Below are 18,283 nucleotides of genomic sequence, written 5' to 3' on the forward strand. Positions count from 1 at the left end.
AAAGGCACCTGACTCTAAATGTATTTTCAAGAGGCGTTCACTGACCTGCCAGGCAGCTTGGAAAAGAAACACCTTTCTGAAAAGAAACACCTGTTTCCTCAGCACCCATGTGCTCTCATAGAGATGCTGTCTTTTTATATCACATTGAGATATGCTGTGCATAGACTATTAATGTTATTTTCTTATGTAATTTTAATAAATCTTAAAATTTTATTTAATGTTAAGAAAAAAAAATCATTTGTCAGAGCCCATAACATTATCAGCAAACCCTGTTTGTTTTATTTTGGGTTTTTTTTTTATAGTAGTAAAAATCTAAACAACAACCTAAACAAAATGAAGAAACATCAAAACATCCAAAGCCAACACTCCCCCCCAAATGCTCTAACATGGAGAGAAGTCAGAGCAAAGATGAGGAGGCCACACCCCCTCCACCAGCAGACACTGCCTGTGAGGATTCACTTCCCACAACCCCGCAAACCCTACCTAGTTCACCATCTTCCCGGGGCATCCCATTCCCCATCACCAAGAACCTCGCCAACCTAATGGAGCACATCACTACTGGGCCCAAACTGACCTCCTCCCCCAGTGTCATTTTCACCCCCAGAAGTCCCTCAAAGCGGCATGCCCCACCAATTCCTCAGCAAGCTCTGCTGCAATCATCGCAATTGCAGCAGCCACCAACCCCTCCTCCACACCGTCACCAAAATCATTCTTTGTCTCCACAGCCTGATAACAGCACAGTAAGCTCTAACTGATATGTGCTGGGTCCAGGCTGCAATACTGTTAGTCATGGCTCTCTCCAGGAAAAGCCGGGGCCCAATATGCAAATAGCTGTTTCAATCCCAGTTTTGATAGGTAACAGACAAAGTTTGGTAAATCTACAGAGAAATAAGACTTTCCCAACGCATTCTGCAAATTTATGTATCCCTTGCCAACCACAGTATGTCTCAGAACATGGGGAAAACAATGTTTTTAACACACTAAATTTAGCTCTTTTAAATGTCAGGTCTTTGGTAGGCAAATCATTTTTAATCAATGAATTTATTATTAAGCACAAGCTTGATTTTATGTTTTTAACCGAAACATGGTTAGGACAAGATAATAATGCTGCAGTTCTTATTGAATCAACCCCTCCAAATTTCAGTTTTATGAGTGAAACAAGAATACATAAGAAAAGAGGTGGAGTTGCTATTTTATTTAGTGATAGCCTCAAATGCAAAAACATATCATATGGAAAGTTTGACTCCTTTGAATATGTTGCTATTCATACCAAATCCTCCTGTCGAGCAATATTTGTAACTATTTATAGACCCCCAAAGTACAATGCACATTTTTTTGACAAGTTTGCTAAATTACTATCTATTGTATGCATTGATTTTGATTGCATTGTTTTAGTGGGTGACTTTAACATTCATGTTGATAATCTCAATGATGCAAGTGCAAATGAACTCTTAAACATCCTGGACAACTTTGGGCTTTCTCAGCATGTAACAGATCCAACACACATCAAGGGACACACACTGGATCTAATAATTTCTAAAGGTCTTAATATTTCTGAGGTGGAGGTGACCGATGTTGCTCTTTCTGATCATTACTGTGTTTTTTTTAAAACAACCACCCCTGCTGTTTTGCACACAGGCGAAACAGAGGAAGTCAAAAAGCGGAACATCAACGAGAAGACCTGTGCATTATTCATTCAGGCTTTTACATCATCACCAACCATGCCATCAGCCACTGTTGATGATCTTGTAAGAAGTTTCAGTTCCAAAGTTATGACTGTTATTGATTCCATTGCCCCAATTAGGACCAAGGTATTGTCAGCAAGAAAAAAGTCAAAGTCACCTTGGAGAAAAGCCACAGTGGTTAAAATTCAGAAAAGAATATGCAGACAAGCAGAACGCAGGTGGCGAAAAACCAAACTCCAGGTTCATTTCGACTTATACAAAGAGAGTCTTCAACACTATAACCAAAAAAATGCAAGGCAATCATTTTTCTCAGAGGTTATCAATAGAAACAGCAATACTGCCTGCGCATTGTTTTCTGTTGTAGACAGACTCACAAACCCAGCACCCTCTCTTCCTTCTGAACTGCTGTCCAAAAAGTCATGCAATGATTTTGCAGCTTTTTTCACAGACAAAATATCAAAGATAAGACAAACTATCTCTAGCTGCAGTCCTAGGAACATGACAATATCACCTGTGCCTCCTTGTTCTCCAGCGAATCTAGAACATTTTGATCTCCTTGATCACAGAGCTCTGACAGAAACGCTTCTACAGTTAAAATCTACATCATGCTGCCTTGATATTTTACCAACAAATTTTTTTAAAAATGTTTTTAAAAGCTTAGCTCCAGATGTATTGCAGATTGTCAATAGTTCTCTTCAGTCAGGGCAGTTTCCCCAGGCCTTAAAAACTGCTGTTATAAAACCTCTTCTTAAAAAGCCTAATCTAGATGCTTCAGCAGTAAGTAACTACAGGCCAATATCAAATCTTCCATTTCTGGGAAAAATAATTGAAAAAGTAGTTTCTCAACAAATTCACAGATTTATGGTGCAAATCAATCTTTTTAATGCACTTCAGTCTGGATTTCGCACACACCACAGCACTGAGACTGCACTTATTAAAATTTTAAATGATTTACATTTAAATAATGATGAATCCAAAACCTCTGTTTTAGTACTACTGGATCTCAGTGCTGCATTTGACACAGTTGATCATGATGTGCTGCTTCATAGACTAGAAGCTTGGGTGGGAGTTACTGGCTCAGTGTTAAATTGGCTAAAATCTTACTTACAAGATAGAGACTATTTTGTCTCACTTGGTAACTATGAGTCTGAGCGAACAAAAATGAAATGTGGGGTTCCTCAGGGGTCTATTCTTGGTCCTCTCTTATTCAATATCTACATGCTGCCCCTTGCTCAGATTATGGAATACTACAACATTGACTACCATACCTATGCAGATGACACCCAACTTTATCTCATGATTATAGTCCTCTAATTTCATTATGTGAGTGTATTATTCAAGTCAAAGAATGGATGTGCCAGAATTTTCTCCAGCTCAATACAGACAAGACAGAAGTGATTGTTTTTGGCCCCAAAAATGAAAGGTCAAAGGTCATTGCTCACCTTGACTCCATGTCATTGAAAGCTACAAATCAAGCCAGAAACCTTGGTGTAATCATTGACTCAGACCTGAATTTTAACAACCACATAAAATCCATCACTAAATCTTCCTATTACCACCTGAAAAACATTGCTAGAATAAAAGGTTTTCTTTCTACACAAGATGCAGAAAAACTTGTTCATGCATTTATCTTCAGTAGGTTAGATTATTGTAATGGCTTGTTCACAGGTCTTAGCAAAAAGTCAATCAGGCAGCTGCAGCTAATCCAGAATGCTGCTGCCAGAGTCCTTACAAACACCAAGAAACTGGACCATATCACACCAGTTCTCAGATCACTACACTGGCTTCCCGTTAGTCAAAGGATAGATTTTAAAATTTTATTGCTAGTTTATAAAGCACTAAATGGTTGTGGACCAATTTACTTTACTTGATTTAAATTTATTTTATGTTAAATGTCTTTATTTTTAAATGCTCTTTTCAATGCTTTTAATACTTTTAATGTAATTATATGCCTTGTAAAGCACTTTGAATTGCGTAGTGTATGAAAGGTGCTATACAAATAAATTTGCCTTTGCCTTAGTAAACTAAATATCAGGTTGAAATTGAGACATCAGCTCTGGGTTTAGGGAATTTTAAGTTTCTGTTGAATACAAACGACTTCAATTAGTTACAAATGTGAAAATGATGTGTAAAAATCCCAGAGAGAAAGCCAACAGGGGAGTAGTGTGGTTTAGACATTTCTATACCGCTTATATACCGCAGCTTGTAAATATGTTACAGCTCCTCCTCCTCAAAGCTCATACTCTGATTTTTGCTTGAATCCTCCGTGAGTTTTGATTTCGCACAGGCTGACGCGGTTTTCACTGATTTCTTTTTGAAAATGTTCATCTGGATAGCGTGTCCAGCTGTGGTTCTTCTTGCCCTTTTCTTTCTCTTTCCTTACTTTCTGCAGGATGTCCATTTTGTGCTCAGCAAATTAAAAACGAGGCGTCGTCTCTTAAAATACATGCAGACTAATTACAGCATCCTGGATCGGTTTTTAGACGTGGTGAAAACGCAGCCAGAGAAGCCTTTCATCCACTTCAGAGATGAAACCTTCACCTACCGGGAGGCCGATGAGCTCAGCAACAAAGCCGCACGGGTTTTCCTGCAGAGCGGGTTCGTTAAAGTGGGAGACACGGTCGCGCTGTTCGTCTCGAACGAGCCGCTGTTCGTCTGGCTGTGGTTGGGTTTGGCCAAGATCGGATGTTCCGCTGCTTTTCTCAACTACAACGTCAGATCCAAGTCTCTGCTACACTGTTTCAGCTGCAGCGGAGCCAGCGCTCTGGTTGCAGCTGCAGGTAGGAGCTGCAATACCATGCAAACATATAGGCACCAAGTCATTGCACCTCAACAGCAAAAAATACTCACTGTGCATATAGAACTGTCTTTATGTACAGTTTTATCATCTAACTACATGTACTCAAGTATTTATACTGTGCAGAGTATACAGTATATACAGTACCCTACAATGTATTTTGTAATATTAACATTTAACAAACTAAAATGTTTCTTACAAGTTTCTGATTCAGTAATCAGGTTTCAGCCGAACCTGAAATACGTAACACATTACATAAGTACATTATGTGCATTACATAACTTATTCAGTGCGGCCTCCTGCGTTGACTTTTGATACTAGTTTTCCAAACTTTTGATACTAGTTTTCCAAACTAGTATCCAAACTTTTTTTTAGTGCTAATTTTCAGTGACATATTTTTGTCACTTAGTAAATGACCTCTTCTTCCAGTGCATGTGGTTTTATGTTATATGATTTTATAGTATATTTTGGATTATAATAACATACAGTTACATCTAAGCGAATGTGCGGTGAAAATATAGTTCCTCTAGTATTTAATCATATGGAAATAAAAAGTGACATAAAAGTACTGAAGGAAAGTAGTGACAGAGTGGGAGTGATGTATTTTATAAAACATGAAATTATGAAAACGTAGTCTACAGCAAATTAAATAAGTACATTTATTCAAGTACTGTGTTAAGTGCAGTTTAGAGGTACTTTAATTATTTTCATTTTATGCTTCACTGTGTTTATACTTCAGTGGATGAAAAACTGATCACAGGGAGAAAAAAAAATTAAAAAAAAGGATTTGTTTTGTTTCCAGAGTTACAGGATGCTGTGGAGGAGGTCCTGCCCAGTCTGCTGGAGCAGCAGGTCACTGTTTTCATCCTGTCTGACAAAAGCAGAACTGCAGGTGTGGAGAGCTTCAAAGACAAAATGAGCCAGGCCTCATCAGAGCCTCTGCCTAAGCATTTAAGGTCACATTTAAGCTTTCAAAGTCCAGCAGTCTACATATACACATCAGGGACAACAGGTGAGTCACTTCTCCAATGAGGATTCAATAATGAACAGTGCGTGTGTTTTCTCTACACATGTCCTCTGGCTTCTCTCTCGACAGGTCTCCCTAAAGCAGCAGTGATCACTTATTCCAAACTGTGGGCCCTCGTTTGGCTTCTGTCTCTGTCAGGAATTAACTCCAAAGATGTGATTTATGTTTGCCTCCCTCTCTATCACAGCACTGGCTTTGTTGGAATCACGGGAGCCATTGATCAGGGTATGCACCCAACCTTGGTATAAAATTACCCACAATACAAGATATGAACAGTCATGTTCATTTATGGTTGTCGCTTGTCATCTTCTGGCCTTGGGCAGGAATCACAGTTGCTTTGAGGAGTAAATTTTCTGCATCTCAGTTCTGGGACGACTGCAGGAAATATAATGTCACCGTCATACAGTACATAGGTGAAATTATGCGTTACCTCTGCAACACACCAAAGGTATGTATGTTATGTCACCAACATTTATGGTACTGTGTCACTAAAGGTAACTGCAAATATGAAAAGGTTGTTTTTCTTCTTCCCTGACAGAAAGTCAATGATCAAAGCCACCAAGTTAGACTTGCAGTAGGCAACGGGATCAGAGCAGATGTTTGGAGAGAGTTCGTACACAGGTTTGGAAACGTTCAAATCAGAGAGATTTATGGAGCAACAGAAGGGAATATTATTCTCATGAATTACAGTGGAAAGATTGGAGCCATTGGGCGAGACAGCTTCCTGCACAGGGTAAAAATCAAAAATCTCCTCTGTCATTCCACATTTTGTAACTCAACAGCTGTTAGTCACCAATGTTTGGACTTTTGTTTTTTCTTCTTGCAGCATTTTCATCCGTATGCTTTGATCAAGTACGACATAGTTAAAGGGGAACCCCTGAGGGATTCATCTGGTTTCTGCATAGAGGCTGCCAAAGGTCTGTTAGTACCACATAGGGGGTCCCATCATCTATTTTATTGATTCTTCAGGGAATTCGTGAATTTTCATACCTCAGTGAATCTGGATCAATCTCTGCAACATTGTGCTGCACACAGACACGAAGATTTTTTTTTTTTCCTCACTCCTGTGACGTCTTTCCTCAGGTGAGCCTGGACTTCTGGTATCTGAAATATCAATGAGGACTCCGTTCCTGGGGTATGTGAGAGACCTGCAGCAGACTGAGAGGAAGAAGCTGCGTGATGTCTTCAAGAAAGGAGACGTCTACTTCAACACTGGTGACCTGATGTGCATCGATGAAGATAATTTCATCTACTTTCAGGATCGAGTTGGAGACACATTCAGGTGAGTTCATCTTAACAAAAAAAAAAAAAAGGAGCACTCACAGCCTTTAACTTGATGTTTTTATATTGTATGTTTTTATATATCATCAGATGGAAAGGGGAGAACGTGGCTACAACGGAGGTGGCTGACGTCATCACGCTGGCTGACTGCATTAAGGAAGCCAACGTGTATGGAGTTAAAGTGCCAGGTAGTTTTCAATGTGTTCTTTATCCTTTCTGCATCTACCAATTCTTTTTATTTTTATTCAAACGATGATTATACTTACTATAGTTTGTCCATCGCTCATCAGATTCATTATCATTTCAGCTCTAGCATATAAAAACACCTCAGCCAGCATTCTATATTTCAATAACCTTTATCTTTTAGACATAATTTAAATGTTGGTCTTAATTCATTCATTATAACCTGTACCATAAATTCAGGGATCATGGAACTCGAGCCCAGTTACCCAATGATATTTACAGTTCACTGGCTGGTTGAGCTCATTGTCTCTGTTGTAAACTTTGGCCGATATGTTTGTCTTTGAGTAGAGCGACCGCCTCAGTGATCCAGGTTAGAATCCCGTTTGAACATGGGACCTTTGTGTTTGGAGTTTGCATGGTCTCCCTGTGTCTGTGACACAGACATGCAGGTTGGGTTTAGGCTAATTGGTGACTCTAAATTGCCTGTGAGTGTGTGTCTCTATGTGTCAGTCCTGCGATGACAAAGTTAAGAACAAAGCATGAAAACCAGCTGATTTAAACTGTCATGACATCAAACACTGAACTGCATCTGTAATTTCAGAACAAATTGATCTGTTGAAGCAGCCAACTGTCAGGTGTCAGTGATGCCTGTTATGGGGTTATGGCTCTTCAGAACAGCCATAAACACTTTTTCAGATCTGGTCCAATGGACCAGTTGATCCTGCTGGCCTTGTTTGTAGTCTTTGTTAAACTGGTAGCAGTAGTGACAGGGACCCTGGTCTCCACTAAATGCCCCAATTTTAAATGTACTTTAAATAATCAGTACTTTAGGTTAATGAGAATTGAAAGCGTGTCTTGGTTTTTTCCAGGGCAGGAGGGGAGGGCTGGGATGGCTGCAGTCGCTTTAAGAGACGGGCTGAACTTTGACTCCGCAGATGTTTTCAAACATGTTGAAAACTTCCTGCCGGCCTATGCAAGGCCACGTTTTTTGAGGATTCAGGTATATTTACTTCTCTCATCTTATATTTTTACAGAACCTTTTGACAATTGCAGCCTTTGTATTAAGACCAACATTATTATTTATTTATTTATCCCTCCGCAACAATCACCTGCATTGTGGCTGTTCCAGGGCTCCTTGGATGTGACGGGCACGTTCAAGCACTTGAAGGTGAAGCTGACAGAGGAGGGCTTCAATCCAAATCAAATAACGGACCCACTCTTTTTCCTGGATGAAAAAGAAAAGGACTATGTCCCACTGACACCAGATGTATTCAATTCTGTTACGTCAGGAAAAATCAAAATTTAAAGTGGCTTTCACAGTGTTGCTCAGTGCATTTAAGTGCACTAAGTCATTAAGTCTGATTGTACTTCATGTCTGATGTGCTTGAGCTGAGCTGTGAGATTTACAAGCAACGCACAGTAGAGCAGGACTGTAGATGCTTCTCAATAAAATACGTGAATACAGACAGTTGGTTGTATAACTGGTGAAACCAGTGATTCCCTTTCAACCTGTAGTTTATGACACTAGTTATATAAGGGAGGGAGGGAGGCGGGGGGGCGGGGGCAACTCAGACGGGCAGAGTAACCTCAATCACCACAGGGTCAGAGTTATCTTCTCTGACCAGATAACAGGGGACCAGATAACACGGGAACCATCATGTTCCTCTCATCCTCCTGACATTTTGTCCTGACTCTGCTGCCCAGATGCTGGAGCTCACAGTCTGGAGCAGTCGTCTTAGTGTCTCGTAGTCAGCATAGCTGAGAACCTTTGCTTTTCTAATGCAGTTTTCTCGCGTATGGCATGAGTCGTCACGACAAGCAGTGCACAGTCAACATCACAGTCAACATCACAGTCAACATCACAGTCAACATCACAGTCAACATCACAGTCAACATCACAGTCAACATCAGTAACTTTGGTCCAGTAGTGAAAAAGGTGAAACAATGATTTGATGTTTTGACAGTTTTTTGTTTTTTTTGTTTAGGATAAACTGACTTTTCATTTCATCCTTCCAACACAATACTCACTGAATGAACCAGTAATTCAGGATTTGCATTAGCAGACAAATGCAGTTCAGTTTCAGCAGTGAACGCCCACCACTTGCTCAGACTTCGGGATTCTTGAATGGGGGTTGCCATTTGGAAGAGTTTCTGTAAAGCTGTAAGACTTTTTATTACTAATTTATATCAGTGGTTTTCAGTCCTCTTTGTTTTCGGTTTGAAATAATGAAAGGAAATAAATGAATGAACTTGAAACACACACACAAAAAACCAAATATGGATGAAAATGAGTGAAAGAGGAAACATCCGATCTGGCAAGTAGAAAACCAAGGAATGAAGGAGGGGCCGGGGGGCCGGGGCTGTGCGTCTCCCTGGGCACAGAGGGGGTATAACTTTTTTTTTTTTGGCTGAGCTTTATTACTTCACCGGCTGAGGCGCTTCCTGACAGGATCTCCTGCGTGGTGCGCTGTGCAAAATGTACGTCTGGTTCACGCTTTTAGCCGGACTGGCTGTTTTGTCCTTTTCATTCCTCAAAACCGTTTTTCCTTACTTTGGCGAGGATTGCACGTACATCCTGAGGACCATCAAACTCGGCGCCAGGTTGTTTAAATACAAAAAAGTCAAACCTTTCTACAGCATCGTAGACTGCTTCTTGGATGCGGTGCAGAGGCAACCCAACAAGATCTTCCTGCGCTTTGAGGGTCGTGAATACTCTTATAGTGACGTGGATAAAGAGAGCAACAAGGTGGCCAGAGCGCTGCGGGCTGAAGCCCGGCTGAAGGAAGGGGACACGGTCGCCCTATTTCTCCCCAACGAGCCCAACGTCGTGTGGATCTGGCTCGGTTTGGCCAAGCTGGGCTGCCCCGCTGCGCTGCTCAACTTTAACATCAGATCCAAGTCTCTGCTGCACTGTTTCTCCTGCTGTGGGGCAAAGGTGATCGTCACGTCTCCAGGTAAGATACACCTGTCAGAAAACTACTAACCTGCAAACTCGTCTATATTTGTTGGACAGGGAGTTATTGGTCATATTTTTTTCCACACTAGGATTTTCCATAAACCCAGGACAATCTTAGATTTATATGAAATTATGTTTTTTTTAAATTTTTTATTTTTGGACCTTTTGGAGGAAACGGGCCCCTGGATTTGGAACCACAAGACTAAATTACCAACAGTATATAAAGCCATCTCTAGACAGCTACAACAGTGAAGTTATGCTTTCACATTAATGCGTCAGAATGAAGTGTCTAACTGTATAATATATTATGTGCAAGTCACAGGGGCCAGTTTGCTTACTATAAATACAGTGTCCAACTTTGCACAAAAAAAAAAAGTGACCTAATCTGATTGTAGTTGTTTACTTTGCAGGTAATAAACGTTGAGCGAGCAGTTTAAAAATATATAAGCTGTAAACATATGTCACAATCAGGACTGGAGAAACCTGCTAGGGGAGCACATTTGGAAATCAAGTGACCTGCTTCCTCATGCCCTGTGCGTCCTGTTCACCTCCAAGTGACCCGCAGCTTTGGATTTTTCACAAAATGAAAATACTTAGACATAATCAAATAATAAACAAACAAGATAAAAAGGCTGCTCACTAAAAAGGAACCAATGCAGATTTTGTTTTTTTTTTTTTGTTTGTTTTTTTTTTGAGATACTGAGAGCAAAAAAAGACAAAAACTGACTCAGTGGAGCCAGAAGATCGTAAGTGTTTATATACTTAAAGCTACTTTTCTGGGAGTTTTCAGAAACACTTTATTGCCATATCGGGCTTGTGATCGTCGTTTGAAAAGGTCTCCTGTGCCTGTGGGGATGTGCAGTCATGCATCACTCGTGGTGTGAAAAAAAGCCACTGAAAACAGCAAATACTAATGAAAAGTGTGGCACAAAATAACAGTAAAAAGCTGAAAGATATGATGTGAGATTTAACCCAGTGCATGATGGGAAGTTTCCTAGCATGCATGAGTCCAGAATCTCTAGCTGGGACACATTGTGGTGTCATTTAACGTCTCAGAACTGTGAACAATTTTGTGACATTGTGGTTCCATTATCAACCAAGACTTACTCTTTTTTTTTTTTTTTCGCACAGAGCAGGGAAGAGATAAAGAGATAGATTCTTATTCAGCAAAGGTCATCAGGAGCAAATGTTTCAATCACTTTTGGTCCCACATGGTTTTAGTCATTTTGTCAGACTCCACATTGCATTCTGGGAGCTGCCTTCTCAGCACTCCCGTTCTGGTGTTAGTTTCATTACTGAGAAATACATACATTTGAGCTGAACTGCATGCAACATGTGCTGGTATCCCAGTGGGATCTGAAGTAATGTGATACAGGCCCTCACTGAGCACCGTTGCAAAACTGAACTGTCTGGTATTTGATGTCAGGTCTGAAACCTTATCTGTATTTACAGAGCTGCAGGATGCCATAGAGGAGGTTCTGCCTACGCTGAGAGAGCAGGGTACGAGCGTGTACCTCCTGTCGGAGAGCTGCAGCATTCAGGGCATCGACACTTTGTCCGACAAGATCTCCAAGGCCTCGGATCAGCCGCTGTCCTCAGACCTCAGGGCCAACGTCAACATCAGGAGCACTGCCCTGTACATCTACACATCAGGCACCACAGGTAGAAACTCATCTCTAACTGCCACAAAGTAAAAGTCCGCAGAGTTTATTACCCACGCCAACAGCTAAAACTAAAACGCACTTGACACTGCAATATTGTGAGGTTTGTTTTTATCCAACATATTTACCCACTGAGGGGTAGATTTGATTTGATTCTTCGGTGGGTGGCGGCTGGCCCCTCCTGTTGTAGTCAAGAACCTGAGGTGGTTTATTGTTGTTCGGAAAGGTTTGCCTAAAGCAGCCGTCATCATCCACGAGAGAATGTGGGCTGCCGCCTTCATCCAGGCAGCATGTGGAGTCACGGCAGATGACATCATTTACATCAACCTGCCACTGTACCACAGCGCAGGCTTCCTCATCGGGATGGTTGGAGCCATCGAGAGAGGTAATGATCCTCTTAATCAGGGAGGGTTCTAGGATTTCATCCTTAGGGGGGGGCTTAGCCTTCGCTATTGCTGCTGATAACACTACCTAGTGTTGTGGCTGTGTGTTGCAGGATGTGGATAGTACAAATGTAAATGCAAACAGTCACATATGTGAAGAACCAACATAATCTCTGCTGAATACATGCTGCAGTTACACTATGAATGCAGTCAGTCATTAACGAAGCATTTTAAAAGTAAAAATTATACTTTCAATAAATTTTGATAGTTGATCGTTTTTAGGGGGGCTGAAATAACGGGGGGGGGGTCTAGAACCCCCCCTGCTCTCAATCCTCACGTGAGCATAAGAACAAAAGCGTTTACACACTTGGCTTTGGGCGCTTAAGAAAGTTCTAGTGAGATAAACTTTGTGGAATGTGATATTAATTAACAGGTATAACCATCATCCTGAGGAGAAAGTTCTCTGCCTCTCAGTTCTGGGACGACTGCAGGAAGTACAACGTGACAGTGATGCAATACATCGGAGAAACAATGCGCTACCTCTGCAACACACCCAAGGTTAAAAGGAATCCCGACCAACTGTGTGGTTTTAATTCATCAATGGGTGTTGCAATGGAAAACTGTTTTTACATGTCTCAGTTAGTAATCACAGCTTGTTCTCACTGGTTGCAGAAAGACAATGAGAAGAACCATAGAGTGAGGATCGCCATCGGCAACGGGGTCCGGACAGACGTTTGGTCGGAGTTTCTGAGTCGCTTTGGTGACATTAAAGTGAGAGAGTTGTACGCTGCCACGGAGGGAAACATCGGCTTCATAAACTACACGTCCAAGATCGGTGTAGTGGGGAGAGTCAATTTTGTTCACAAGGCAGGTGGAGCCCGAAGAGTCATGTTTTATTTTTTTTTTTTTTTAGTTAAATATCTCAACAGCTGGGCAGATTACCATGGAGTCTTTCTCTTCAGTCAGAAGCTTTCTGGTTTGATTCTGTGTGGAAACATATCAGGTTGATTGGTGACTCTAAATTGCCCATAGGAGTGAGTGTGAGTGTGAGTGTGTGTGGTTGTTTGACTCTATGTGGCCCTGTGATGGACTGGTGACATGTCCAGGGTGTACCCCTGCCTTCCACCCAAAGGGAGCTGGGATAGGCTCCAGCAGGTCCCTGTGACCCTAAATAGGAATAAGAGGCTATAGATGATGGATGGATATTATGCTGATGTGCTAAAAAATGAAATGAAACTGTAAATATCATAACATAGCAGCTGCACATCAGTATGTGAGTGTGGTCATTTTTAGCATTAGCACTGAGCTCAAAGCTCCTCTGTGCCTAAGTATAGCAGCTAACATGGCTGTGGACTCCAGGTCTTGTTAGAGAAAAACCTGATCAGCTGCAGAACGTAGACCTTTCACGCCTTTACACCTTTTTGACTGAGCTCTTTGTCTCTCAACCCAGTTCTTCTTCCCCTACACACTGATCAAGTTTGACATCGAGAAGGAAGAGCCTGTTCGCAACTCACAGGGTCTGTGCATCGAAGCAGCCAGAGGTGAGTCAGGATCACTTTAATTTTTTTTTTAAATCAGAGTAAATGATAATCATTTGGTTTGGGATATTTGGCAAAAAACATGGAAGTTGTCGCCTTTGGGTCTTGTCTTTGGCAGGTGAGACAGGACTTTTGGTGGGAAGAATCACCCAGAGATCTCCCTTCATTGGGTACGCTGGTAACCAGCAGCAGACTGAGAAGAAGAGGCTTCGCGACGTATTAAAAAAAGGCGACCTCTACTTCAACACCGGTGATCTGCTGCAGTTTGACCATGAGAACTTTGTGTACTTTCAGGATCGAGTTGGTGACACTTTCAGGCAAGTTGCAGCTCCTTTTGTGTCGATCTGTCAAAATCATTGTTTTCATTCTGTCAGTGGAAGATGATTTTGACATGAAATATGTAAAGACAGGTAAATGAGAATGTGAGTGATTCAGTGTGGACGGATCAGAGTCAGGTGACTTGATGTGCTTGTAGTCTTTATTTTTAGGGATGATACATCAATTTATACAAACCATTCATCTTGTTTTCACTGTCAAAATATAAGCTCTAAGCTCCGTTCTTTAGAAACACACAGGTATAGTCACAGTTTGGGTCTAAATTAGTGTCAATCTGTAACAAGTCTAACTTTTGGCTTTCTTTCTTTCATTGTATGTCTATTTAAAAAAAAATATAAAAAGCTGTATTTGTTGCTCTCTTGCAGATGGAAAGGAGAGAACGTCGCCACATCGGAGGTTGCAGACATTCTCACAATGGCTCTTTGCATTTTTGAGGCAAACGTATATGGTGTTAAAGTTGAAGGTAAAAACCCTGATGTCATGAATAGTCCTCTAGAAATGTTAAACCCGATTATATGGATCAGTTGGTATGGGAAAGGAAAATAAAATGGACACAATTGAATAGGCTTTTGAATCAACTTGATATTTTCCGTATGTCTGATAAGGTCATGAGGGGCGGATCGGCATGGCAGCTGTCACTTTGAAAGAAGGGAAAGATTTTGACTGTTCGGACACCTACAAACAGGTCGTCAGCTACCTCCCAGCTTATGCAAGACCTCGATTCATTAGGATCCAGGTAAAAAAAAAAAAAAAATTTCATTTGCCTTGCGCTCACATCTCAGTTCAATCACATCCAACCTTGTGACTGTTGTCAGATGGATACAAACTGAGATTTATTGCTGCACTTCTCCCAGGCTTCCCTTTGACCTACTGGACTCTATATCATTTAACCTCTGTGTTAGTGCATTCAGTTTGCTTATCAGTAGGTTGAGTAATATTTGACATTTATGCAACACACTAATTTGGAAGCAGTGCTGAAATGGTTTTTTTTTCAAGGGATGCACCAATCCAACAAAGGTCTCCCTTTGCCCCTGTGATAGTTTGGGTAAAAAGAAACCCAGATCATTCTTAAGCGATGCAATCAATCGAAGATAATGCAGTAAACACATTTATACAAGATACAAACAACATAGAGTTTTATGATTGACACTGGAAATTTTTAAACATTTTACTTGAGAAATATTTAGGAAAGTGTGAGGTATGTGTCAAGGAAAGTATAGATGAATGAATTTAAACGTATATAGATTAAGGAAATAACATTTAGAGTATTTGTGTATTAATTTTAAACTATTTAATGTGGATCAGTGACATCTGGGCTTCCTGCTGTGTTGTTTCTGTTAGTTGCTGTTGTTAAAAATTAACTTGAAAACAATTTTTTAATATATATATATATATATTTTTTTTTTTTTTCCCGCCCCTTTAGCCGTGCCTGGAGATGACAGGGACATTCAAGATGAAAAAGGTAAAGCTGGTGGAGGAGGGATTCAACCCAGCTGAAATCAAAGATCCTCTATTCTTCCTCAGTCCTGAGAAAAAGACTTACATCCCGCTGACTGAGGAGATCTATAGAGCAATCCTTTCTAGCGAAATCAAACTCTAACACAGAAACTTAAAGTAGTCAGCCATTTGTTTACAAAGCCGAAACCCCTCACTCATGGATCTTTTAACACAACCAGCTAATCTCAGGGACAGTGACTATGAAACCTCATCACATTTAAAGAGACTATCTTGAATCAACTCAGATACTGTTTCACAATACTAACGTGATGTACACTGTCATAGTTTCAATAATGAAACTAGTTATCTTTTTCTACTGACTATAATTGGTCAGATAATACAGCAGTTCAAATATTTTTAATTATAATTTAATTAAGAGTTTTGTGTATACACTGAGATTTGACCTGCTTATTTCACAATCTGTTGTGGGGTCATCAGTGAACCTTGCACTGCGCAGCCAGTGTCTGCTCTGACACACTGTGTGTAATGACACATACCATTAAACTCTAACTTAGCTGCTCCTGTGATGGGGTGACTGACCTACCCAACCTCTGACACAAAATGATACTCAGACTTTGATGCAGGCTTAGTGACAAACAAAATGTCAAAAACAGGAAGTCTGTTGGTTTCAGAAAACCAAGTATTAGGAATTGACCCCCTACTTAATGATCTATTTTGAGTTTGTTTCTTTCGTTCACGTGCTGGAAAAGTTTCACACAACTTTCCAGTCGGTAGTTTACAAAAGTAGATCACTTCTTTTGTTGAAAAGCATATGACAGATTCTTTAAGGCGGACTAACATGTCTTAAGAACCAAAATGGTTAGTCAATTTAATGATTATGGAAACTATATTTTGTAGTTGATTGGTTGCTCAATTTTAAACATTTGCTGATTCTAAGTTGCCAGATAGTCATTTAAAAGTTTATTCTTTGTCATATTATTGTAAACGGAAATTCTAGGGACATGGATTGCCGAGGTTGGTGGGAAGGATCTGGAGCTGGTGTGGGAGGTGGACAGGTACCAACTAGGTATAGTAGGGCTCATCTCCATGCATAGGACTGGAAGCTGGACTTTGTTCTTTTTCCTAGCATGAGAGGTGCCAGGCGGGTGTGGGGGCACTCACAAGCCCCTTGCTGAGTGTCTTTGGAGTTGGCAGTTTGTAAGTATCTGGCCTACATGGAAATTCTGGCTGGGGTCCTGGGATGGGCTTGGTGCTTTGCTTTTGGACTTCTGTGGTAGTCACAGATGGGCCACACTGAACACCATGTTTGATCGCAGGGTAATTCATAAGTGTACATGGTTGGACATTCCCAAAACGTGTAGTGATCTGGACATCTGACTGAAGCGACCTAGACTGTGAATACTAACTAGGGGAGGAGACCTGCTGACCCAGACTGGGCATGTCAGGTGCACTTTGGGGACTAGCAGGTCCTCCCAGGTTTGTGAAGATTGTGAAGACTGTGGGGAGCTCCAACTCCTGTTTGGTAGGAGTCTCTCAGCATTAACACAGGGGGTGTCATTGAGGGTCTGTCTCTGCTGACACCTCTTTTCAGTGTTACATAGAGCATAAGGCAGTGCCTGTGAATTGGCAGTGCGGTGGTGGTTGTCATATTTGAAAAGGAGGACCAGAGGGCCTGTGCCAATTATCTCGGTCTCACATTGCTGAGGCAGGAAAAGCTTATGCTGCTGATTGCCAACCCTTGATTCAACAGGAACAATGCAGGTGCCATCTTGGCTGTAGAGCCACTGCTCCTTTCAGTCAAGAGGAGCCAGCTGGGGTAGTTTGGGCATTTGACCAGGATGCCTCCTGTCCAGCTTCTATTGGAGGCTTTTCATGTGTGTCCTACTGGTAAGACGCTACTGTGTTCCTGAACCTGCTGCACAATAACTGCCGGGTTAATTGAAAACGAAAATCATTAGTTGCTGTCTTAAAACAAAAGTTTTAGTCTTATCTGTGTATAGAGAGAGTGAACTTAGAACTCAAAAAAGAAAACTTACAAAAAGAAAATAAATTCTAGGAACATTCAATGGGATGCGGCTCTGTTCATTTGACACGGTGGGAAACAGCTGTGAATGAAAGAAATGTGACTCAGGCAGTGCACTCTGTCCACACGCCAACGTCTGAACCCCGAGGAATCGTTTGAGCTGTTTTACACATGATTTCACACGATGTTACAGTCTGGGTGTAACATCGTGCAAAACATCTGGAGGTTTGGAGCAACGCCAAATAACTCAAACGCCGAGGGGCAGTTCCTTTAAAAATGAATTTATTTATTAATACAGTGGTATACTTAGAAATGTGTCGCAAAAAACAACAACCAAAAAAAAAAAAAAAAAAGTTGAACTGAAGAAAATTCTAAATAAATTAAAAATGTCAGCCACACAGGAAAATAAACTAGTGTTGGGTTGAAGCAGTGTTATATCAAAAGAAAACAGTACTGATGTGCCATAATAAATTGTCTATTAGTACAAAAATACATTTCAGGGCACACAATACAGCATCCAGTATCACAAATAAAGGAAGGGACCACTCTTCACAGCAGACCCCCTCAAGTACATCTTTTAAAATCATTTAAACCAAGCACTTCTCTATTTTGTAAATAAGAATAAAAAGTCTTGACTGTTAAAAATGCCTTTAGTAGTGTTTGTGTGTGTATACGTTGGTAGAAAAGTCGGACTTATTACTGCTCATGTCAGTTCCAAGGCTCAGGGGTATAACCAGAATACAAACATAACCAATGTAACAGCTTTCTCTTTTTTAACAAACATTTTCTCTTTTATACAAAATAACAAAGATGTACAAAAGGTCATTTACAGAGAACCAAGGCCATATGCTAGCAATATGTACAGCCACGATTTAAACATCTAGCTTTTTGTATTTCCTCAGACTTCATATGCATAGCAATAAAAGAAAGCATACCTTTTCATCAGCCTCAATTA

General features: G+C 40.8%; 2 protein-coding genes across 2 annotated transcripts; both read left to right on the forward strand.

The window, feature by feature from the left end:
• Positions 1-4,005: 4,005 nt before the first annotated feature.
• LOC113133016 (very long-chain acyl-CoA synthetase-like) lies at positions 4,006-8,279 on the forward strand. Its single transcript, XM_026311521.1, has 10 exons — positions 4,006-4,465; positions 5,285-5,494; positions 5,579-5,734; positions 5,833-5,957; positions 6,048-6,242; positions 6,336-6,426; positions 6,593-6,791; positions 6,881-6,978; positions 7,843-7,973; positions 8,103-8,279. Exons 1-10 carry the CDS (start codon positions 4,006-4,008, stop codon positions 8,277-8,279), a joined length of 1,842 nt encoding a protein of 613 aa, XP_026167306.1.
• A 1,149-nt stretch (positions 8,280-9,428) lies between these two features.
• On the forward strand, positions 9,429-17,716 carry LOC113132439 (very long-chain acyl-CoA synthetase-like). Its single transcript, XM_026310493.1, has 10 exons — positions 9,429-9,927; positions 11,382-11,591; positions 11,817-11,975; positions 12,407-12,531; positions 12,646-12,840; positions 13,424-13,514; positions 13,630-13,828; positions 14,213-14,310; positions 14,453-14,583; positions 15,271-17,716. The coding sequence occupies exons 1-10, from the start codon at positions 9,450-9,452 to the stop codon at positions 15,445-15,447; spliced, it is 1,863 nt and encodes a 620-aa protein (XP_026166278.1). The 5' UTR covers positions 9,429-9,449; the 3' UTR covers positions 15,448-17,716.
• Positions 17,717-18,283: the final 567 nt, after the last annotated feature.

The sequence above is a fragment of the Mastacembelus armatus genome, chromosome 6 (assembly GCF_900324485.2).
Source record: "Mastacembelus armatus chromosome 6, fMasArm1.2, whole genome shotgun sequence".
NCBI classification, from domain to species: Eukaryota; Metazoa; Chordata; class Actinopteri; order Synbranchiformes; family Mastacembelidae; genus Mastacembelus; species Mastacembelus armatus.

Excerpts from the sequence above, each read along its gene's own strand:
- LOC113133016 (XM_026311521.1), top strand. The coding sequence starts at position 4,006 with ATGTTCATCTGGATAGCGTGTCCAGCTGTGGTTCTTCTTGCCCTTTTC. Across the intron at positions 5,735-5,832 it reads CACGGGAGCCATTGATCAGG|GAATCACAGTTGCTTTGAGG; the intron begins GTATGCACCCAA and ends GGCCTTGGGCAG. Across the intron at positions 6,979-7,842 it reads GTATGGAGTTAAAGTGCCAG|GGCAGGAGGGGAGGGCTGGG; the intron begins GTAGTTTTCAAT and ends GGTTTTTTCCAG.
- LOC113132439 (XM_026310493.1), top strand. The coding sequence starts at position 9,450 with ATGTACGTCTGGTTCACGCTTTTAGCCGGACTGGCTGTTTTGTCCTTT. Across the intron at positions 12,532-12,645 it reads ACCTCTGCAACACACCCAAG|AAAGACAATGAGAAGAACCA; the intron begins GTTAAAAGGAAT and ends CACTGGTTGCAG. Across the intron at positions 13,829-14,212 it reads CGAGTTGGTGACACTTTCAG|ATGGAAAGGAGAGAACGTCG; the intron begins GCAAGTTGCAGC and ends GCTCTCTTGCAG.